The sequence below is a fragment of the Nelumbo nucifera genome, chromosome 4, assembly GCF_055504915.1.
Source record: "Nelumbo nucifera cultivar China Antique chromosome 4, China Antique-T2T, whole genome shotgun sequence".
Lineage (NCBI taxonomy): Eukaryota > Viridiplantae > Streptophyta > Magnoliopsida > Proteales > Nelumbonaceae > Nelumbo > Nelumbo nucifera.
The window spans coordinates 94,847,071-94,872,388 of NC_142652.1; the positions used below are offsets into that span (position 1 = coordinate 94,847,071).

At 36.3% G+C, this 25,318-nt stretch overlaps 1 protein-coding gene across 1 annotated transcript; it reads right to left on the minus strand.

The window, feature by feature from the left end:
- Positions 1 to 11,673: 11,673 nt before the first annotated feature.
- On the minus strand, positions 11,674 to 24,156 carry LOC104610046 (uncharacterized). The gene is made up of 9 exons (XM_010276506.3): positions 23,988 to 24,156; positions 23,169 to 23,394; positions 16,230 to 16,379; positions 15,975 to 16,109; positions 15,828 to 15,893; positions 14,289 to 14,342; positions 14,060 to 14,167; positions 12,525 to 12,609; positions 11,674 to 12,170 (listed from the first exon to the last, which is right to left on the minus strand). The coding sequence occupies exons 2-9, from the start codon at positions 23,364 to 23,366 to the stop codon at positions 11,899 to 11,901; spliced, it is 1,068 nt and encodes a 355-aa protein (XP_010274808.1). The 5' UTR covers positions 23,367 to 23,394; positions 23,988 to 24,156; the 3' UTR covers positions 11,674 to 11,898.
- Positions 24,157 to 25,318: the final 1,162 nt, after the last annotated feature.

The following is a 25,318-nucleotide window of genomic DNA, read 5'->3' on the forward strand; positions in this document are numbered from 1 at the left end:
GAGTTCGCCGTGTAATAGGAGGGAGCATCTTGTGATGGTTGTACCGGAATCGATGATGTCATTTCCAATACACGGCGGGGATGTTCTGTGGTTGTTTTTATTTTCTTTTATTATTTTCAAATAAAAAAATAGGGTAAATTATAAAGACCTTTCCTGTATTATGGAGTCTGTGATAAAAATCCCTGTATTTTGTTTTGCAACAAAGACCCCTTATATTATGATCGTGAAACAAAAACCCTCTTTCGTTAGTTTTTGTCAATATTTTATAACTTTTATATTATCCTTCTACTTTAGATTCCTTCACATTTCTCTCTCCCCCTTCCCCTTTTTTCTTCTTCCCGCTTTCCTCTATTTTCCGTTCTTCTCACAACTCGTTGCAGCGGCCAGCCTCTACAACACAACCGTCAAGTAAGCTTTGATCCTCATTCTTAGGTCGAACGCTTGTTGCACCATCCCCCCATATTCCCTTAGATACCGTCGTTCAACAGTCCCCAACCCCTTCAATATTTGTAGAGGAATATTGGTAGGAATCATTGAAGCTCTGCATGAAGATCTCTTGTTTCGCCATGAGCCCTCGCCAAGTTGACATATAATCTGGGTTGCATGTATAATCCGTCATCTTCTCCATTTCCACGATCTCTGTTACTCGGTTAATCAATCGGTCCTTCGTCTTGCCAATCAGATTATGCGCTGCTCTTCTAGTGCAAGATTGAAGTGTGGGTAGTTCTCTAAATGTGTTGGAAAATGGGGTCTTGGAGGAGAAGCTCTGAAACGCGTCTGAAGACATTATCTTTAGAACGTTATTTGCCCCTACTCAGTTTCACTGAGTTTGTTGTTGGGTTACAGGCAAATCTGTTCCCATGATACAACAGAGCCTTGGGCGAGAATCTGCAACCAGCAAAGTTGAAGAATCTCCAGAGAAACCTTCTGTGAGACTGTAGTAGACCGGACTGAGAGAGAGAAAAAGTGGATTTCGAAAATGTGTGTTTTTTAAGTCTGATTCATGCTCCTTAAATAGTTTATGGAGAGGTATGAAGAAAAGGTAGGTGCTGGTTCAGAGAAGGCACCTTGAACAGTCACAATTTCAAACACTGTGCCTATTTAAAAAGTAGTTAACAGTTAATGACTGTTAACTTTGAATTGTGCCTCTTGATCACACCCAATCAAATCGTAACTGTTGATCTCATCAACGGTGATTAATGGTCAGCATCGCACCAAAACCAAAGCCGCCATTTGCGAGCCACGCGGGTGCGCGCGAAGTACGAGCAAAGTGCGCCTCTAAAACGCCTAATTGCGCCGCACACACGCGTGCGCATGTGTTGCGCGGTATCAAACCCCCATACTCTCATCTACTATTTCTAAGGAGTGTAAATCAGCTCCTATTAAAATACTAAAAGCAAATCTTATAATTTTCCAATGTGGGACAAGTTCAAAACTAGGTTTTGTAAGAGAAAAGCTAATTTTTCAATCAAGTGTGCATGTGCATTTTCTCATGTAATTGACCAATCAAACCCATTGGATTTAATCTCTTGTGAGATTAAAATCTAGCAATCCCCCACATTGATTGATCAATTACATAGTTCTCTCTCAATTCAAACTACTATGACACAGTTATGCATACAAAATGTGTTTATCAACTTAAACCTTTTATTAGTATATATATCTCAGAGCCTTGTCAAAGTTATTGGTGGTAAGACCTTAAACCAATTACTCTCAAGACAAACCGAAAACACCTATACACAGAAAAATGTTCAGTCTCTGCAAGAGTTTCAAGTTTTGCTCAGCACTGTTATGGCAATGTGCTTCTTTCCTAGTTTCATGAACAATACCTAGAGCAAACCCAAACTCTCATGAGAAGCGGCACTACTTCTATGTTCACATAGGTGAAGTTCCACTATGTGTTCCGTTATTTGACACATTTTAGAACTTTATTAAAAGTTTAACTCAACCTCTGATCATAACGGGCAATATTGTTTATGTTGTGATGAGAAATTTCTCAATGTCAGTGTAACAGTCACATTGTTGTAACTTATTGTTACCCATTAAACCCAATACTGATGGTTTTTCAGTTCAGGTTGAGTTACCATTACAGGTGACTAAGTAAAGGGTTTTAATCTCATCTCTTTGGTTGTCATTCTTACCAATTCTTTGGCCAAGCCCTTGGTAAGAGGATTAGCCAAGTTTTTACTTGACCTCACATAGGTTATAGTGATGACTCCATCTTGAATCAGTTGCCTAACAAATTCATGTCTCAGACTTATATGTTTGGACTTACCATTGTAGGTACCACTATAGGCTCTTGACAGAGTTGTCTCACTATCATAGTAAATAGAAATTGGAGGCATAGGACTAGTTCTAAAGTTTTATATCTAATAATAAATTCCTAATCCATTCAGCCTCTTTTCCAGCAGCCGCTAAGGCTATGAATTCTAATTTCATGGTCAAGTGAGATATACAAGTTTGTCTCTTGGATGCCCAAGAGATCGCACCCCTACCAATGATGAAAATCCATCCAGAGGTGGACTTGTTATCTCCATTACCAGTAATCCAACTTGCATCATTATACCCTTCTAGTACAGCTGGATAATCACAGTAAAACAAACCAAGTTCCAAGGTTCTCTTGAGATACCCAAGAACTCTCCTAATTGCATTCTTGTGCTCTGCATCGTGATTACTTGTAAACCGATTGAGTTTACTTACTGCAAATGCAATATTAGGTCTGGTACAAAGCATAGCATACATCAAGTTTCCTACTACACTAGTATATTCAAGTTGTGCAATTGCTCTACCAGTATTTTCTACTGGCTTTATACTAGAATCATATGGCATGCTATATTCTTTAAACCCTAAATGCTTAAATTTCTCAAATACTTTCTCAATATAATGTGATTGGCTTAATGCATAGCCCTTACTATGCTTTTTAACTTTTATTCCCAAGATGGTATCTACTTCTCCTAAATCTTTCATCTTGAAGACAGATGATAAGTAGTTTTTAGTTTCATTTATGCCAACCATATTTGTAACCACAATAAACATATCATCAGCATAAAAGCATACAATTATTCCATAATTTTCAATGAATTTTGAATAGATGCATCTATCAGCACTATTATGTTTAAAACCAAAAGCTATAATGCAATAATCAAATTTCTCATGCCACTGTTTAGGTGCTTGTTTTAATCCATATAGTGATTTAACCAGTTTACAAACTTTTTTCTCATTTTCAGGAAGAACAAATCCTTCTGGTTGTTCCATATAAACCTCTTCATTTAAATCACCATTTAAGAAAGCAGTTTTAACATTCATTTGGTGAACAAATAAGTGATAAATGGATGCTAATGCTATGAGTGTTCTAATAGAAGTTGTTATAGCCACTAGTGCATAGGTGTCAAAGTAATCAATCCCTTCCTTTTGACTAAATCCTTTGGCTACCAATCTAGCCTTAAAAGTTTATACAGTTCCATCAGTGTTGTATTTTCTTCTAAACACCCATTTACATTTTATTGGTTTTGATCCTAGAGGTAGGTCTACTAGTACCCATGTGTTTTTTGACATTATTGAATCCATTTCATCATTTATAGCTTCCTTCCAAAAGGCAGCATCTCTAGAGATCATGGCCTCACTGTAGGTTTTTGGATCATTTTCAATATTTAGGACAATAGGTATCTTATTTAAAATATTCTCTCTATCTGCCTCAACCAAAAATACAATTGACTGAGTAGAGATAAAATATGAACCTAAGTGTTTCTCTATTATTTGTCTTTGACTTCTTCTAGGTCCTATTGCAGGTGTTACAGTTGTGTCATTTCTTCTTTCAATCTCATTATTATCAATAGGTATTAAGATCTGAGTTTCTCTTTCAGGTTCTCTGTCATTTTTCGTGGATTCATTTTCTGTAGATTCAGAACACAAATTATTTTCAAAGAATTCAACATCTCTAGTTTCAACTATTATGTTGGACTCTAAGTTTAGAAGCCTATAGGCCTTGCTATGTTATGCATATCTAAAAAACATATTTCTCTTAGCTCTGAGTCCTAACTTGGTTCTTTTAGGATCTAGAACTCTATAATATGCTAAGCACCCCCACACTTTTAGGTATGCTAAATTAGGCTTTCTTCTTGTCCATAATTCATATGGGCATTTGTTATTAACTCTAGAAACAATTATGTTATGTAAATGACAGGCTATTTGGAGTGCTTCTCCCACAGGTTTAAAGGTGCATTAGCTTTTAACAACATGCAGTTTGTCATTTCTGTAAATGTTCTATTTTTCCTTTCGGCCAGGGCATCCTGTTGAGGGGTATAGGGAGCAGAACACTGATGTATTATTCCAAATTCTTCACATAAAGAATTAAACTCATTTTTAAAGTATTCAACACCTCTATCACTTCTAAGGATTTTAATTTTCTTTTCTAGTTGATTTTCAACTTCAGTCTTATACAGTTTAAACATGTCAAAGGCTTCATCCTTAGTTTTCATAAGTAGACATAGGTGTACCTAGAAAAGTCATCTATAAATGTTATGAAGTATCTCTTACCTCCTCTAGTTAATACACCATTGAGTTCACAGATGTCAGAATGAATTAGTTTATAAGGCGATGCAGCTCCACCCTATAGAAGCTTGACCTGTGTTTGCCTCTCGGCCTCGATAATGACCACCTCTCCGCTGTTGCGAAGAACTTTCATGGTCTTGTTAGCCTTCGGCTCCAAAGTTTCTACCTTGTCATAGGTGAAGGACTCAAGACTCTTGGGACAGCCATGAACGCCGGACTTGAGGAATTGGCGCTTATTAACTGTGACGTGGTTGAAAGAGAACCTGGATTGTTAACCACCTTGGTTCAGAGCCTAAGAGTGCTAAGGAAGTTGGATTCTTTTAGGTCGATGAATCCATTGTCGTCAGTGTCCACCTCCTCCATCACGCGTTTAACCTCATCCGTTGACACCTCGATGCCGAGGGCTCGTAGGACGTCGCCGAGCTCCTTGGAGGATATCTTTTTGTCACCATTCACGTTGAATCGTCTGAACACTCTCTCAATCTCTTCCCTCTTCTCAGCATCTAGTGCAACTGAAGAACCAGATTTCTTGGACATGGTTGGTTCTCTCTCTGGGCTTCGAGAGCTTCGGTACTTGTTTTCTCTAATCTTCGTCATTACAACCACCAACCAATTGCTTTTGTTGTTCGAATTATCGAAAAAAGATAGAAAGAAAAGAGAGGGGTAGGCAGTGAAATGCTTAAATTACTTGATCCTCCAAACATGATGAGTGTAAATAGGGCCAATAGCCGATTACCATTTTACACTCTCATCAAACCGGTTCATAAAATGTAAATTTGTTTTTACACCTCAAACAAACATAGCCTAAAAAGGGAAAATATTTAAGGGCAAAAGCATATGGTTATTTATTCCGAAGGTACCCTTAACACTTCATATCAAGTCCTTAGAAAGGAAGAATTTTTGGTTTAAACAAAATGGAGAATATAACAATGACATTCAAGTTCTTCATCTATAAAAGCAATAGTGTATCTTCTTTCTTTGAATAGAGAACAAATTGATTGAACAAAGTGGTTTTTCCTACTAGGGCGATGAAGCCAAGAACAACATTTTCATTTTTATTTTTATTTTAATTAAATTCATTTGAATGGGCATTAGGGTTAAAACTGTTATTTTCAATTTCCATTTGTTGATTAAGATGGTGTTTGATTCCATTACTATTTATTAGAAAATTAACACTAGCACAACTCTAAATATGTGTTCTCCCAATGGAACTTGAAATTTTGTTTGGTTAAGCCATTATTAACAAAACATTTTTCTCGAGTTGTGTGAGAGCTAGGGTTTTCAATGGGTTGGGTCTAGGTAGAACCGTAGAACCAATCCTAAATTGATTAATTAATAAGGATAGACTATATTTTGTTTATTTAAATAATAACTTAAAATTTAAATTTTGATAATTAATATAGCCTTAATAAAAATAATAGAAAAATACTAAATTATTTATGTGTTAATAAATTAAACATTTTTATCTCAGTATCTTAATTATTATCTACTAAATTTACCATTTCAAACATAAATTATGATAAAAAATTATAAGGAAATTAAGAAAATATTATATATATTTAATAAAGTAATTGATTCCAAGATTGAATTGATTTGAGAGAGACATGAACCAGAACCGATCCAATTATTAATTGGGACAAAATCATAAAACCAGAACCATTATAATCAATTCGATTGATTCGGGGCCATCAAATAGACCCAACCCGTTGATACCCTGGTAAGAGCCATCCATTAGAGGAACACCCACAATATTAAGACAATTTTTTACTATTTGATACACTACTGAAATACTGATTGTTTGGGTTATTTGATTATGTGATACTAGCTGTAATATGGTAAAAATAAACAGTTGTCCTGATTTTTAAGAAAAAAATATATATAACATTTTTTTTGATAAACAACCCATAAGTAAATAGATTGCAAAAGGGAAAATTATAGATAAATACTTTGTACCTTGGGTCTATCTCACTTTGATCTCCAAACTTCAAAACGTGTCAATCCAGTACCTAAACTTCCAAAACGTGTCAATTTAGTCTCTGCCCTTAGTAGTTTGTCGGTTATTCCTATCATATGATGACATATGAGACTTAAAACTTTTGAAAATGTCAAAATTACCCTTTAAAATAAGATATTATTTATCATCTACTTTCTCAAAAATCAATATTAAACCAACACAATAATGAACAACCCAAATTCACATGGTACGTTAAGGTGTCGTACGACTATACAAGATAGGTAAAAGTATGGATAAGCCCATTTCATAATTCTGAAATCCAGGCCAGCCCATGTAGAACCTAAAATGGCATTTAAATTTAACTTTTTCAATCTTAGGACAGATTTTCATGCCAACTCAGAAACCCTAGAATTTTGCTTAAAATGCTTGGAAGCCAGTTTGTAATCAACTGCGAAGAAGGGCGGCCAAATACACGAGCTTAGTGCGGCAACACGTAGACCTCGAACTGGTGCAGACTCAATTGGAAGAAGGGCGGTACAACAGTTGTAGCAGCAAGTTCTTCCGCGATCTGCTACTTCTGTTCAATAACGCCAATGTCTTCTTCGCCAATAACTCCCCAGAATCTGTTGCTGCCATTGCATTAAGAGAGCTCGCCACTAAAGAGATGGTGAGAAGAAACACTAGAAAACCGGATAGGTCAGCTGATGAACCAAAGGAGTTGAAGAGTTCAGTGTAAATGGTTCAAACAATAACAAAGGAGTTGTACAAAAGAAAAGCAATGGAAAGAGTGATGGATGGAAAGATCAGGCTACCCAACAGGGTCTGGCGGAAAACATGCTACAGAACAGAAGAGTCCGGCGAAGAGAAGTGTTGGACGTCCACCTAAAAGGGTAATGAACATCTCTACCTCTTCCCGTATCGTCAAAGCAGGTGAGAGAAACGATAGAAATGGAAGAAGATACAGCAGAGGGAGAACGTGAGAGTGAAAGTGAAAGAGGAGTTCTGAGTTTGGGAGGAAGAAAGTTGCAGGAAGAGAATTGAGAGTGGGAGAGACAACGAAAGAGGAGGGAGAACGGGAAAGATCTAAACAGTGGGCCCCATCAGGATCATTTTAGTCTTCACAAGTTAATTAGTAACTTTGAAATTAAAAAGATAAGGGGAATTTGAGTTGGCGTGGAATCTGTTTAAGATTGAAAAAATTGAATTTAAATGCCATTTTGGGTTCTGCCCTAAAAGATATTAGACTTCCGACCACTCAGGTCTCGTGGAGCAAATTTGTTTGGAACCGCTGGATCCCAACCAAAATAGGCTTTCATTATTGGAAAATTCTTGGGGGTAATATTTCCACTGACGCGGCCATTCAAAACCTATGAATTGTGATGGCCTCAGGCTGTAAATGCTACCAGGAGACGAAAGTTCAAACCACAGATCATCTGTCGTCCTTTGGCACTCTTGCTACCAAGGTTTGGTCTCACTTCTATCAAATTTTAGATATTCCATTGTTTCCTTACCAATGGATTAGAGATCGAATCTTGTTTTGATTTTACATAGCAAAAAGCTGATACTCCTAGTTAAATTTGATAGTGGTTTCCTTGCCCCGTTATTCAAAAAATATATCATTGGGTTCATGAGCTGAATTTCCTAATTCCAAACTGTCCAGCAACCCACAGCACATTCCTGTCATGTATTGAGAACATTTCCCGATAAAAGTACCAGAAATGATGATATCATCATCTGGAGATGTTCTCAGTATATGGCGGGGATGTGTTGTAAGATGTTATGGGAAGATTATTTGAACTCAGTGGACCTTGTCCCAAAATTAGAATTGTCAAATGGGAACACCCACCAGTTGGAAAGATTAAAATTAATGTTCATGGTGTGTGCTCAGGTAATCCAGGCAAATTAAATGTGGGGGTGGTGGAATTTTTAGAGATGAGCAAGGAGCCTTTATCTTTGCTTTTACCTCCTTTTACAATTTCGGCTCAAATATCATTGATGAATGTTGAGTCAGTTTAGATTCTCTCTTATGCTAAAGCACTTGGGCCCAATTGGATGATAATAGAGAGTGACTTAAGGCTCAGTTTGGAAGGAGTATAAATGCAAATTTGTAGAGTGCAAATACATACAAAATATAAGATTTTACACTCTACAAATTTGTATTTGTACTCCTTCCAAAATGAGCCTAAAGTTATGGTGGACATTATTCAAAATGAATTGATGGCATTCAAGATAGGATTGTTCAATTCAATGATGTTCAACTGCAGCATACTCTTAGAGAAGGGAACTCTGTAGCTGGCTCATTGACTAAAATTGTAATTTTGGAGGAAAGATCTTTTGCATATGATCATATCTCTTATATGCCTCGTGTTACTCGTTCTTTTTATTTTTGAAGACATTGTATTTTCCGAAAATTAGAATCGGCTTAGGGGTCTGGGTTTGAGTGTTAGGATGTGAACTGTATCCTGGGTTTAGGGGCAAGGCGGGCTACGTCCTCCCCTGTATTCTCTTATTTTGAATGGTTTTATTAATAAAATTTTAGGTAGCTGCCTCTCCAACTGAAGTTTGGGATTAGAAAGAGAGAGAGAGACCTTGTTCAGTGCTGCAAGGCTAATGACCTTAACGGCAGGTGTCTTCATTTGAAGGGTAGTTTTGACATTTTTAATAGATAACTGACGATCGGTTAGCGGCATGGACCAATTTGACACTTTTTATAAGTTTAGGTACTACAATGATACGTTTAAAAGTTCAGGTACTAACTTGACATTATCCCCAAAGTTCAGGGTACTAAAGTGAAAATTTCCCTTTTTTTTTTTTGGCTCCTTGAGCGTTATGGTCTTCCAGTACACATGGCATCATATGAAACTACACAATCTATGAATCTATGACACCACGGTTCTTCCTTATCATGTAAGGACAAAATCTAAAAATACACCATGTCAGCTTTTATGATCCGTTTGGTTCATGGTTAGGATCGAAATTGGAATTAGAATAAAAAACGGAGTCATCTATTCCTAATGCCTATTTGGAAATCGAAATTGGATTCTACTCATTGTTGTTTGGTTCGTTTGGAATCAAAATCTGAATCAATCTAAAATCTTCAATTTTGTATTGATTTATTAATTAATTAATTAATTTATTATATTATTAGTACTTTATTATTGTTTTATTAGTATTTAATTATCAATATGTTGGTACTTTATTATTAGTTTATTAATATTTTACAAATATATAATTATGAATATTTTATTACAGGTTTATTAATGATTTATTTTTTGTTAATAGTTTATTAGTATTGTTTTATTATTATTTTATTAGTACTTTGTTATTATTATTTTATATCTATTTAATAATTAATATCTTAATATTTATTATTAATTTAGGAATATTTTATTAATAATATTATTATTTTTCCAAGATATCTTCCCTTCCACAAGGACTCGTCAAGCTAACTTAAATCTTTATTCCCATAAACAACTCTCCTAAATATCCCTCACACTTCAAACCAATATGCCTCTGTAATGTGTCTTTCAAGATGATTACTAAAAGGTTAGTTCTTAGAATGCAACTTATTTTACAAGAAGTGACTTCTCTCAAGCAATCCGGCTTTCTTAAAAACTGCCAAATTGCAGATAAAATACTTTTTAGCTAAAGAAATATAAGGCTCCGTTTGGTTTGCAGGAATAGGGGTCTGGAATCGGAATTGAAATGGGCTATTCCGATTCCAACTGTTTGGTTGGGTAGAATCGAAATTTCATTCTCATTCCTGCTGGAATGACATTCCCCATTTGAGGAAATGACCATTCCCTGCCCCTCTCTTGGGAATAAAATCTCATTCCTGCTGATTCTAATTCCCATTCTCATTCTTATCTGAACCAAACAGATTGGGAATAAACCATTCCGAATCTGAAGGATTCTAATTCCGACTGTAAACCAAACGGACCCTAAGTACTTTTTCCATTAAAATTGGTAGAGAAGCCAAATTTAATTTCTTTCTTCATAGAGGACTCCCATTATCACACCATCTCTTTATTATAGGCATAGCCACCAGTCCCTCACTCGTCTCAGCAGAAAAGCTTGAAAAGACATCGAAATTGGTAGTGCAAATCCCCGAATTACTCCTCCTTTTTGCACATGATTGTATCCTTTTTCACAAAGCTGACATCAAACAAATGAAAACTCTCAAAGATTTGTTTTTCACCTTTGAAGCTCTCTCAAATTAACAAATCAACTACATGAAGTTCAGTAAAAATGTACCACGGCATAATTAGAAATTCATTTTTAAGCTTCTCAATGTCAAACATCCTTTAGCTGGTTCTAAGTATCTTGGTGTAATAGTTGATGATCCTCACATTCATCATTCACAAAGCTTCATAATGGAGCAAGTTAAATCTAAGTTTAATGCCTCGAGCTCTAAACTCCTATCTCAACTTGGTCGTACTACTCTAATGAAAATAGGAAATCAATGGCACAAACCACTCCTACCTATGCAATGAGTACTACACTCATCTCCAAAAAGACCATGAGCACTCTTGAAAAGTTAGAAAGAGATTTTTGGTGGCAAACACACTATAACTTGGGACAAGCTATGCCTCCCCAAAAACCAAGGACCAAGGTGGCAATGGCACGGGTTTCAGGCAGAAATTAGCTATGAGCAAGGCTCAGTTCGGTAAGCAAATATGGAGATTGTTGGCCAATTCAGATTGCATTTGGGCCTAACGCATTAAGTAGTACAACTCTGCTCCAATCTAAAGTTAAATCCTCAAGCTCTATTTGGTGGAAACAAGCTCGTGGTATCCTAAAAGAGCTCCAGCAAAATTTGTTTTGGCTAATCAAAGATGTTTGCAGTATTTCAGTTTTCCAAGATCAATGGATACCATCATTACCAAGTGGATTGCCTCCATCCCGCCCCACATCACCTAGCTGAACTCAACACCTAAGAGTTGCAGATTTGTTAAATGAAAATGGCTCATGAAATCCATGATTGAAACACAGGTCATGCAGGATGCGCTTTCCTCCAACAGCCATCAAATGAAGTTCTCAAAGCAGGTGGTTCAAGATGCTGGGCTCAAAATACTGAAATAGCTATGATGTAGCTATGAAGCTGAAATTCGATCACTAATAGCAGGTTTTAGATCAGCTTCTTTTTTGAATATCAAGCAGCTCACTCATGGATTGAACAGCTCCATTGGAATTGTTTTTGAAATATTGTACATCATTTTGATGATATCCATTACAAATTAACCAAATGGTCCAGCTCTTTCCTTTTGGCATGTAAAGCCCAAATACATAATGACTACAAAGGGCCATCTAATCAGTTTGTAATGTTTTATCAAACATAATGAAGTTGCTTTCCTTATAAAATAAACACACACAAAAAAGAAAAAAAAAAAACACTAATAACTATCATCAGAGTCATAATTTTGGCATAAGGCTTGCAGTCCAGTGCTTGTATCACCAGTTTTGGGTTCTTCTACATGCTTGCTCTCTTGTTTTATTTGATTTCCACCGGAAGCAATGGTTTTTGGTTCCTCTTGCTTATTTTCTTCTTGTTTTACTTGACTTGCATTTGAAGTGGAAAGAGGCTTTTTAACGACAGAAACTCTGACCGAGGAAGAGGTAAAGATAAAGTTACCTTCCTTACGAGCACCAGCACCACCAATTGATTCTGCAATGAATCGAAATAGACAAAACAAATTTGTTAGTGAATGAAAGATATATGGAACTTGGTCATTTTCCGAGTAGAGGTGCACTTCAAAAATGAGAACATATTAAATTGATTCAACATGTTGTAAATGGACTCTGGGAATATAATTGATTTTCAGGTAGGGGAATTAAACATCCAACCCAAGTTTCTAGACAATTATCTAAAACTACAAAAAACTGAAATATGACAAGAATTGCAGCATATTAAGCAAGGAGCTGTGATTTACAAACTACATTCTAAGAGATTACATGGTCTTAAACCTGATATTGATACCCAAAAGATAACCATTCAAAAAAGAAAAATTACAAAACCTACCTTTACCATTTGAGCTGTCAAAAGTACTGCCTTTTGTCAATGAATCCGTTGGTTTGTCCAATGGTTCTTCTGAAACTTTCCTTCTCTGCACCAGACATATTCATGAGTTATCAAGTTGGTAAACACATAGTTCAATGACCATGGAGTGAAATATTACAAATACAAATATTTAAAGAACATCATGAAGCAAGAAACACTCAGAAAAGCTGAATGGTGGCAAAGTAAATAGAGAATATGATATTATAATAGATAACTTCTAATATGATCTAAGGAGATTTAATTAGTTATAGATGAAGAGTAATTTTTCCATAAAATTTCACAAACATTTTCTTGCTGTTTTTAATAGCATAATGTAATTATGGTGAGTCAAGTACAAACAAAGCACATCCATGAGGTCTTTGATATCTGCATGTGTATATGCATAAATCCACACACAAGTTCACCTTCAATTCAATCCCTAAATTGAAATCTATTGCAAAAAGAAGCAAACCATTACAGGATAAGATGTTTTCAACTCTCAGAACAGGTCAGCAATATTACAACCTGACTTCCAGTCTATTTGAACAAGATCTTCCATCTGGAAACCAAGGAACAAGCCTCCTCTCATTAAACCTTCATGTATTGAGTGGTCATAATGTGAGAATCAAATGTCACAAGTACTCTCTCCAACACCATGGAGTTGGATGATATGCACCATGAATGATAGAGAAGAGTGTTTGAATGAGCCAATCCAGGGACAAAGAATGCAAAGAATATGGCACTTGAACCATCCTGGGATACTCCTCTAGTGCTACCGCACACAAGGCCAGAGAACTACCTTGAAATACTCTTGTACTTTCCTATTTTCACTCCATAAAACATGTTGAGTGCTCGTCTTTTCTCTACTCAAATTCTTGCCATTTTCCCAATATACCTGCTCTTCTTCTTTTCAAACCTCATATTAATTTCAACTTGTATTGCAATACTGATATAAACAAGGTTCAAAATTTTGTCACGTATTGGTGACCCCACTGATGCACTAAATCAAAAGGCTTTGGCGATTTGACCTATTTCAGGGGGTAGACAGGCCTAAGACCTACCCCCTGACCTATTTTTGAAAAAAAAGGATGGGCGCAAGGTTCAAAGTACCGATACACCCCTTGCCCCGTATCCGGGTGTATCGATACTTTGAACCTTGGATAAATACTCATCTCTTGTCTCAGTGCAATAGTTGAGAGTTAGAGCACTACCATATACAATTAGGGGTGTGACAGTGCAATGAACCAAAGAATCAATACAAGTTGCCATCATGATCCAGTTGACAAACCAACAAAAATTGATTTTCCAACTTCAAGAGATTTTATTCGAACTAATTTAATTTCTGTTTGGAAAAAAGATACGATTTATAATACATATTTAAAGAGATCCTACCATGAAAGTACAAGAAGAAAAAGCATTGATTTGTCATAAATTTTCATGAACATGTGCCATATTTGTAGTTTGTACCAATCTCCACTAAAAGAAAAGGAATACAATATCATCAGGGGAAATCATACTTTGGAATCATTTTGTTCACCAGTATCAGTTGAAAGTAGATTTAAATTGTTGTCATCATCCACATCTTCATCCTCATCATCAATTCTTCGAACAAAATTTCTTGATCCCTGCATCAAAATTTAAATTGGAAACTATAGGATTCCTGGTCATTGAAAGTAAATAAATAAAAGCTCCTACGAGCTGTAAAATGAGATTAAACTAGAATTTATAGGGATGTTGTATACTAACTTGGAAAAAAATTGACTTTATAAGTGCCTCATCCTCTTCTTCCAGCTTCTTCTCCTGTCAGGCAAATAGATACTTCAACAAAAATCAGAACTTCAACAACATAATTAATAGTTGGAAAGCCATAATTTTTATCAATAACCAGATCAATGAAATGTAACAATATGTCATCAAAGCTGTAAGAAGACACAAGCATCTAGTTTATCCAAGTAAGGAGAAACCAGAATGCAAGCCTCAAGGCTGTTTTTGCCTTTTTGGTTTGACAGAAAATAAGAGCAAAACAGAAGGTTGAGGAAGTTCTTAAGGAATTTCATAAATTTGTTTATTACATTCCCTCAACTTTCTTTTCCTCTCTTATATGCCATCAAACCAAACATAGACAAAAGAAGAAGGCCAAGAAATTTCAGAGATATTAAAATAAAATAGCTATCATCCTAAGGGGATGATTCTCAAAACAGCTCCACTCTCCCCAGACATCATCTGGCTAGACCGTCTGCTGGGGGGTATGTCGCTATGCTAATCCATCCAAATGAAGTGTTCATTGTAGATTCCAGATGTCTAGCCTCTCTAAGATAATGGCTGAATTGTAAAAAAGATAAAGTTTTCTGTTGTTGAATGTTTCTGTGTTAAATATGTAAGGGGATAGCCAAGGCTACCTAGCTGTAACTTTTCACTTAATTAATAAATTTTCTGTTGCTGATCAAATATATATATAATGTCTGAACATCCAAGGCCTGCCAAGAAAACAAACTCATTTCTGGGAAGTAAACAACTGCTCTCCTCCAAGATGGTAGATTAATAATAGTTCTGAAGGCTTGAAGCATGTTTTTTCACTAATATCTGCAAATGGTTAACCAGCTAGAGACTGAGAGTTGGTTGCAGAAAATGGTTATACAAGTTTTTCCAATCTAGAGTATTCTTCTACCTTAGACAAATTAATGACTTTTAGTTTTATGTTTGGATTTTAATTGATCCCTCGATTTTAATTCATTCTTCTTAGTTTGATGAGAGTAGGTAATTTTGAGTTGAATAGGTTATCGAGTTCAAGCTCAAATTCGAGCTCAAGTAGGCTTGGTTCATTGTCGAGCTCGGGCCAAGTCAAGCTCAAAAAAAAAAAAAAAAAAAAAAGATTTTGAATCGAGCCAAATTTGAGCTAGCATTTGTAGCTCGAATCAAGCTCGAGATCAAACTCGAGCCTTATATTTTCTGTCAAGCCAAGTTCAAATAGTCCAATATTTGGCTCGGCTTGGCTCATATCACCACCCCTTTGGTTAATAGAGCAGAAAATAGAGTAGCTGATTTCCTGGCTAGCCAATGGGTTAAGAGGGAACAATTGTTTTAAGGAGTTTACAATTTTTCTATCTTTGTTATTCATCCAAAAAAAAACATTTATCTTTGTTACAACAGATATGGGGTTAGGTAGCAGCCAGCCTAGTAGCCAGAACTTCAATCACTTGCAAATACTATTCTCTATCCACAATCAATTCCAAACTGTTACCAATCAAAAATAAATAAAGGAAAAAAAAAACAAAAGCAGCATACCTTTTCTTGAGCTGTACGTTGCAAGGCCTCGAGCATTGCATCCACACTTACAGTTGCATGTCTTGACTGAAAAATCAATGGAGTACAGCTTTATTTCAGTATCTAAAGCAAAATGGATTAGTGAAAACTGTCTAACCAGCCAGCTACCTTCATTGATTTCATTTCATCCAGTGCAGCAAGTATGTCCATTTCTCTTTTTGAATCCAGTGTTCTGTTCTCCAAAGATTTCATTGAATCCCCCATCTCTTCTGCATCCCTTTTCCTCTTCTCTTTTTCTTCTTCCTGATGAAAGAAATACAATTTAAAATGAAATCCTGAAACAAGTTTTAAACTTCAAGAAGCCAATGAAGAATATATGCACAAATATGAGAAAAGATTATATATTGCAAGCTAGTTGTTCACCTCATCCTCTGCACGCCAAGGCTCAAAATTACGAGTTGCACCTGATTCGACAACATAGTCTGAATTTTGTGGATCAGTCTTTATTGTCAGTTCAGCTGAACACTTGGTGCATTTGAAGTAGAACCTGAACATTTGGATTCCTAAGTATGTCTGGAAACGATTGAACATAAATCAAACTAGGTCAGTGAACAAAGATTCAGAGAGAGAAATAAGGCAACCAATTAATATTTTCCTTAATCAGACAATATAATGTGAATCCAGTAGTTTGTCTTTCTAATAGTGGCCAGACTTCGTAAGAAATGCACAATCACCTTTTGGGACTATTAAGAACTTATTCAACTTTACCAATCAAAAAGACTTGATTCAATTCCCAAGAATGAGCTCAAGTTATGAGACGATCTGAAAAGTTGTGATCAGATCTGAAACACTCTTAATCAACGAGAAAATAAAGTAAAAATTCTAACCAGATTTATTCAGTCAAGAAGTAGAAGAGAAGAAAAGAAAAATAGGGCTGAAGAGCAGAGAGATCAAACTAATTGATTTCAACTGCTGCCCATCTTTTATTATTATTATTATTATTATAATGAAAGATAAAATTACAATTGCACCCCTACTCAAATAACAAACGAAATAAAGGACATAATAAAAGAAAGGAAAAAGACCAATGTGATCCTACCAACATAATAAACTATAGTTTAACACTCCCCCTCAAGTTGGAGCATATATATCATAAAGCCCCAACTTGCTACAAATGTGTTTCATCCAACTACAGTTTAAGCCTTTGGTGAAGAGGTTGGCTAACTGATCTTTTGATTTCACACAAGTTGTAACAATTTCTCCACTTGCAATTTTCTTTGTACTTGGTTCTTTCATAAAATAGTGGATTGGAAGAAATATGGATTGCTGCCTGATTGTCACAAAACGGCTTAATAGGAGTTGAAATTCTCACAACAATTTCCTATAACAACTGCTTTAACCACACCAATTCACAAGTAGTATGTGTCGTGGCTCTAATGCTCAGCCTTAGCACTACTTTTTTTTTTATCACTAACTTGAAACTTTTATTGATTAAAATACTTTAGGGTACAATAATAAGATACAAAAGAAATCAGCATAGTAAGCTGACCCAGTACAGATTACAAGTATGCCCAAAACATATCTGTTCTGTGAACCCCTTGCTTTGCTAAGCTATCTGCCAGGCTGTTGGCAGATCTCCTTACCCATCTCACCTGAATTGACAAGTTCCTTGACATCCATTTAAATCTTCTGAATTCATTCTTCGACTGCCATGTCACCCCTTCACCTTTCTGCAACCATTTTATCACAGTTTTTGAATCACCCTAGATGATCAGTCTATTGATCCCCAACTCTTTGGCCTTCTCAACCCCATATACTGCAGCTAGAAACTCTGCCCTTGTCACATCACCTACCTCCACTGAACCGGAGTAAAGGGCAATTATGGAACCATTTTCATCTCTAATGGCCCCCGCAATGCCTGAAGGGCCTGGGTTACCCACACAACTCCCATCAAAATTTAGCTTCTTCCAACCCTCTATTGGAGGGGACCAATTCTCAACAAGCTGTCGTCTCATAGATGATGAAGCAGCAATAAGTCCCCAAACCCTGAAAAAATCTTCAACCTTGAAAGCTGAAAACAGCTTCAAACTTTTTACCCAATGAGCCACCCTCAATGTTATTGTTTCAACTAAAGCTTCCTTGCATTTTTCTTTACTTTCAAATATCCTATCATTCTTTCCTCCCAGATGGTCCAAAGTATTGCTGCTCTAGTGCATTTCCAAAGAAATCTTCCCCTCCTAGTCATACCACTGATACCATTAGGGTTGAATAAGCCTTCGACCCTGTCAGGAGAGGACCACCTGCACCCAAAAAGGGAAGTAAACCAATTCCAAATAAAACTGACAAAAGGGCAAGATATAAGAAGGTGGAAAACAGTCTCACCATTCAATTTACACAGGATACACCAGTTAGCCTTAGCACTACTCCTGGCAACCATACTTTGCTTCTTACTCTTCCAAGTGACCAAATTTCCTTCCAAGAAAGTTCAATAACTAGTTACGGACTTCCTATTAGAGACCAATTCTGCCCAATTTGCATTTGTGTATCCTTCCAAGGATAGTTCTCCTCCTTGCTTATACAACAACCCTTGACCTGGAGCACCTTTCAAGTAGCATAGAACCCTAAAATACCTTCCCAATGAATCATCCTTACGTTCTACATAAACTGACTTAATAAAGGAAATGTCTAGCCTTGTAATAGTGAGATAAATAAGTTTTCCCACTAGTCTTCTATATCTCCCAGGATCATCCATAAACTCCCCCTCACTATCAGCATCTTAATATTTGGATCATTGTGATATCTACTGGTTTTGTTCCGAATAATCCCATTTCCTCCAACAAATAGAGTACATGCTTCCTCTGTGAGAGAGGGAGATTCCCCACTTCAACCTTGCTTTTTTTTTTGATAAATAACAATGAATTTCATTAAGAGTAAAGAAGAAGCATATACACAAACAAAGGGAGGTAAGCTATCTTAACTCCCCTGCAATGAGCCCAAAACAAAGAATCTCTAATCACCCCTTGCTTTGCTATCCCATCCGCAAATGAGTAGCAGATCTCTTCACCCAACTGAATTTTATCTCAATGTCTTTTGCCAGCCATTTAAATTTTTTCCTTTCATTGTTGTAATTCCACATAGCAGTCTTGTCTTCCTTTAGCCATCTTACCACCACCTCCAAGTCTCCTTCAATTATCAGCCTCCTAATGTTCAGCTCCCTAGCTCTTTGAACTCCCTCCAACGCTGCAAAGATCTCAGCCCTTAGAGAGTCATCCTCTCCAATAGAGCCAGAGTTAATAGCTGAAATAATCCCCTCCTCATTCATGAATACTCCCCCGATACCTGACAAACCTGGGCTCCCAAGGTTGCTGCCATCAAAATTCGGTTTTAGGAAGCCCAAGGGGGGAGGTATCCAAGAGGGACTTGTATCCCTTTTAATTGAATTCGGATTAGCTGAACGTGTTGGCTGTTCGGCTGGCTGTGGAACCAATGATGAGGTTCCACACCAGTAATAAATTCATGGGCCCCACTGTAAAAGGTGTGAGCTCCATGTATTTTATTACTGGCGTGGAACCTCATCATTGGTTCCACAGCCTGCTGAACAGCCATCGCATCCAGCCAAACCTTGCTCCTTTTAATCTGGGCAGAACTTGCTATCTCTTTCCAACTTCTCAACACATCCATGGTGAAGTCTATGAAATAATTCCAAAGATTTCAGCCAATGTGCAACCCTAATATGAATCAACTCTATTAGGTTCTCAATGTTTCTCTCCTGATTTGAAAAAATTCTTGAGTTTCTTTCTTCCAATAAGGTCCAGCACACCATAGTCCTCAGACACCTCCATATGATCCTACCTCTTTTCATTGGCCAGTTGAAGAAGGGAGGGGAAAACAAACTTTGTACATTCATTGGGGGGTTCCAGATACACCCAAAAAGTGAAAAAACCCACTCCCATATAGTTTTAGCATAGTGGCAAGATATCAAAAGGTGGTAACCAGATTCCCCATCCGCCTTGCAAAGAATACACCTATGCGGGGATAAACAAGCCTTGGGTCTCTTTCTTTGAAGCAGATCACTTGTAATGACTCTTTCCAGGAAAGTTTCCCAACCTGAGGAGGAATGGGTTTGCACCAGACCTCTTTAACAGGGAAAGACAAACCAGGAAGAGAAGGTTGCTGAGTTAAAGTTTTGAACAGAGATGCACAAGAGAAAGAGCCTGAGGGTGAGGGGATCCAAAATTTGCTCTCTTCCTTTGAAGGGTCCAAGAAAATACCACAAGGGCCCTAAGTCCTTAGTGTGGAATGATTTTTGCAAGAACTGTTTCAACTCATTAATTCCTTGTACATCACTCCCCGTAACAATAATATCATCAAAATACACAACTAAAACAATCTTCTTAGAAGAAGCATTTCTACTAAACAAAGAGTGATCAACAGTGTAGTGATCGACACTACAATGCCAATTGTTCAAGTTACTATGCCCTTGCTCTCCTCACCACCAAAAGCTGTCCATCCACCTTCTCCAAACATTGTAAGCACTCCCTTACTTTCTGATGAGCCTATTCCATCTTTTGTTCCTCCTTTGCATCATTTTACTAGACTGTCCAAACCACTTACCCTCTATGGTTTTAATTCCAACCATAGCTCATCCTCTGTTGTCTTTTCTTCTACAAAGATTCCAAAGGCTTACCAATAAGTGATTTTGCATTGGAAAGATGCTATGTACAAGGAAATCCAGTCACTTCTTGAAAATAATGCCTGGGAACTTGTTCCTTCTATTTCTAGATGCCTTAGTTATTGGTAGCCGTTGGGTGTATTATTTCAAGCTTAAATCTGATTGCACTCTAGACAGATACAAGGCTCATTTGGCTGCATAGGGTTAATTGGTTATAAACAGGAGAATGGAATCAATTATGACGAGACTTTTACTCTTAATGCAAAAATGACTACTGTCAAATTGCTTGTAACTATTTCTACTACAAAAGACTGGGTGACACATCGGAAGGATGTTACGAATGCCTTTCTTCATCGGCATCTTTAGTAGACTGTTTATATGAAGCCACTCCTAACTACTCTATTAACCCTCAGTTGGTTTGCCAAATTAAGAAGTCATTATATGGCTTTAAGCAAGCTCCACAGGCATGGTTTAAAAGATTTTGTAGTGTCATTCTTGAAATAGGATTCTCTCAGAGATCTTCAAATTACTCACATTTCATTCTCAAAATGCAAGGTATTACGGTGCCCCTCTTATATGTTGATGACATTATTATCATAGGGGATGATCATGACGGTATACACTCTTTGAAAAAGTTGATTAGTCACACATTTAGGACAAAAAGACCTTGGACAGCTGACTTATTTTTTAGGAACGGAGGTCTACATCATTCTAATGGCTACTTCGTTAATCAACAGACATATGCCTTTGGCCTTGTTAAACTTGCTAATTTAACTGATTCCAAGGAGGCGGATACTCCCCTAGAGCTTAACTTGAAGTTGTCCAAGGATGATGGTGCTTTATTTCCTGATGCTACTTTATATAGACAACTTGTGGGAAGTTTAATATATCTGACTAATGACTATGACCCAACTTGATATCTCATATGCTATGCAAGTTGTTAGTCAATTTGTCTCCTAACCTCAACAGCCTCATTTATCTACTGTATTTCAGATCACTCGGTATATTCATGGCACACTTTCTCATGGCCTCTTCTTTCCTTCATCACCATCCACCCAGCCAAGGTTTAAAGTATCGATATAATACTCCTGATATGGGGCATATCATCATCCAACCAGTACTCGCGATCTACTATTGGTTGGTGTATCTTCTTTGTTAACTCCTTAGTCTCCTAGAAGTGCAAGAAAGAGCAAATTATCTCCAAGTCTTCCACAGAGGCTGAGTGTCAAGCCATGTCATCTACTTGCAATGAAATCATTTGGCTCAAAGCTTTACTTATGGAATTGAGAGTAGACCATTCAACCCTAGTTCCCTTATTTGCAAATAATATGAGGGCAATAAAGATTGCCACAAATCTAGTGTTCCATGAGTGCACCAAGCACATAGAAGCTAATTTCCACTATATTAGAGATTAGTTCCTTACTGACCAACATCACTCTTCCCCCTATTTCTTCAGGACTTCAGCTAGCCAATCATTTTACTAAAGCAATGACACATGCCGGACATGCCTTTCTAGTTGACAAACTGGTGCTCACTTCCTAGCACCAGTTTGAGAGGGAGTGTAAAGATCATAAGACTGAAGGCTGATCTTAACTTATGTTTGCTTGGGAACACTGTTCTCATATAGATTATAGTTTACTATATCATACCTGTACAGCAATATTGTTTTTATTTCTTGTAATTGTAATGTGAGGGACACAACTGTCTTTTCACACTTTTTTACATCTTTTCAACCTTGTGGAAAAGATGACTTCAATCTAAGTGCTGTTATCACTTGTTTCTCATTACTCCTAGCCGCTTTATTAGCTTGATGTAAAGAAAGCATTCCTAAATCTTGACTTTCAAGAAAAGTGTAAATGGAGATACCACCTAGTTTTATAGTGACTCACTGGGGAGTATATTGTGTAAGCTCAACAAGTATTTATATGGGCTAAACAATCTCCCCATGATTAGTTTAATCATTTTAGGAATGCATTACTGAAGGTGGGGTATTCTCAATTCTAGTTTGATCATACATTGATTGTGTAGAGTGAGGGTTGATTACAATTCCAATAGTCTGTGGATGATATTTTTCTTACAGGTAATGATGAGCAAGAGATGGATGATCTAAAGAATTTTTTGGGAATAGAGTTTAAGATCAATGATCTTGGAGAGTTGAGGCATTTTTTAGAGATCAAGGTAGCCCAATGACAACATGGCATTTAGGTTTCTCGGCATGAGTATGTGCTTTATCTTCTTAGGGATATAGGGAAGTTAGGAGCAAAACCAATAGATAATCCTATTAACCTAAATCATAGCACTAATGCTATCAATATATGACTCAGCCAAACATCACATACACAGTGAGTGTCGTTCGCCAACGCCTGCCTCTCAAATTATTCACTTTTGTAGTAGCTTATAGGATCCTTGCCTACTTGAAAGGTTGCCTTGGGAAAGGTATTCTATACTATAAACATGATATGATAAGATGAAAATAGAGATCTTTACAAACACATTCAGCTGGACCATTAGATGGCATAAGATCTACTTTTAGTTTCTGTGCATTTGTTGGAGGTAATCTTGTCTATGTTCCTTGTACTTTATTGTGACAACCAAACAGACATTAATATTGCACATAAAATGAACAATATGCAACTAGAGGAAAATATAAATGCAAAAAAAAAAAAAAAAAATCGGAAGAGGAAGCTTACCTCCCCAATTACATCTTCTTTCCGCGAATTGAACTTGGTACCTTTGTAGATATAGTTTCCACAAGTATTGCACCGAATACTCATTGGAAGCATCATACGTACTTTTATCTGCTGATTCTTGGGTTGCCTCCTCCTGGGCAACTTGGAAGGATCAAAATCCGGAGGGTAATACTTGTTAAGTACTTTCCTTTCTCCCATCCTTCTTCAAAAACAAATCTACCAAAACCTGTCATCCAAGCAAGTGATTAAAACGCTGAATTCCAAACATGGGATTGGGTATGGACGATCAAAACAGTTTCTTTGTTCAAAGAATCAAATTATGTTAACCGAAAATCGAAAAGATATTACAAAAAAGCTATAGCTCACTCGTGCAAAACAACCAAACGAAATAAGTAAGAAGCAAAATCAAACAAAAAGACAGGAAATAAACCGAATTCTGGGAGTTAACTTCAATATAGGTACAGTGAAGAGCTTAATTTCTTAATCTGGGACAAGAATTTACAGCCTGATAACCCCCAACAAAAAAGTTTAAAGCATGAACTGCATTCTCAGCATTGTCCTACATCCTAATTACAACAACTCCAATATTGGTTCAAACGTATGACAAATTGAAACGAAAGAATGTAAAATAATATCATTGAAAACCCTAAATTCCAAAAATCGGATTAAGTATGGACAATCAAAGCAGTTTCTTTGTTCACCGGATCAAATTATGTTAACTGAAAATCCAAAAGATAGTACAAAAAAAGCTGTAGCTCACTCATGCAAAACAACCAAATAAATAAGAAGCAAAATCAAACATAAAGTCGGGAAACAAACCGAGTTCTTGGTGTTAACTTCACAATATAGGTGGAGTCAAGAGTTTAATTTCTGGAACTAGGAGAAGAATTTACAGCTTGATAACCCCAACACAAAAGTTAAAGCACGAACATGAACTGCATTCTTAGCAGCATCCTGCATCCCAATTATAACAAACCCGTGCAAGAGAGAAAAGAGAGCGACGATAACGAAATTTAACTGGCGGGTATCCGTGTGATGTACGGAATTTATGAAGGGAAAGTGAAATAATCAAAAAAAATGTAATGTTATTTAAAATAATTAAATTTTTATTTTAATAATTTTGTATAAAAATGATTTACTAATTTAGTAATTTGTATTAATTATATTAATGTTTTAACAAAAATAACAAATTATTGTTAGTTACTTAATGAAATAGTTATTTTTTCATATTATTTGTTTGTATTTTATTTTATTTATTTTACTTTATTAATGATTAAATGTTACAATATTTTGTAAATATCACTTAAATATTGAAAATACTTAAATATTAATAAATATATAAAATTAGGCTATAGTTATAATTAAATTAATCTATAGCTAATTTTTTTAGTCATAATTAAATTAAGGGAAAATTTTATATTAGTATTATGTACTTTGGGTCTTGTGTCATTTTGGTCCTCAAATTTCAAAATATGTTAATCCAGTACCTAAATTTTCAAAATGTATCAATTTAGTACCTACCATTAACTAGTTGTCAATTATAAATATCATGTGACATCATTTTGTGACTTAAATATTTTAAAAATGACAAAACTACCCTTCAAAGTAATTATTTTATGGTGGCAAAACTACTAATTCCTAGAACGGTGCAATGTCCTCATCCCCTCTCCTAACCTTTCCAAATCAACACCCAGGAACAAATGCATTCGAGAAATTCCAACACCTAACATCACATTACTATCCTACCCACTGCTACCTATAAACTCCAACAATAGCCACCGCTGCTCATCTAAAGCGTCTACAGGATTTTGTTCCATGAATTGGTTCACATACTCATGCTTGCTTATACTACCAACACCACCAATGCAATGCAGTAGGAATGGCAATGGGTAGGGTAACCCATGCAAATTGCCCTACCCCATTCCCAAACCCGTCTATGCTATCCTTAATTTTAAATTCATCTAACTTTTCCTCTCAATTTTCTAAACCCGTTAAACCCATCCCGATCCATCTCATCCATTAAACCCCTTGACCAAACATTTTCTACTAAAAAAATGTTCCTTTATGCTTATAGTGTAACTTAAACCTAAAACAATTAATAATAGCGCCAAATCTCTTAATACTACTTTAAGCCACTAAGTCATCTCACC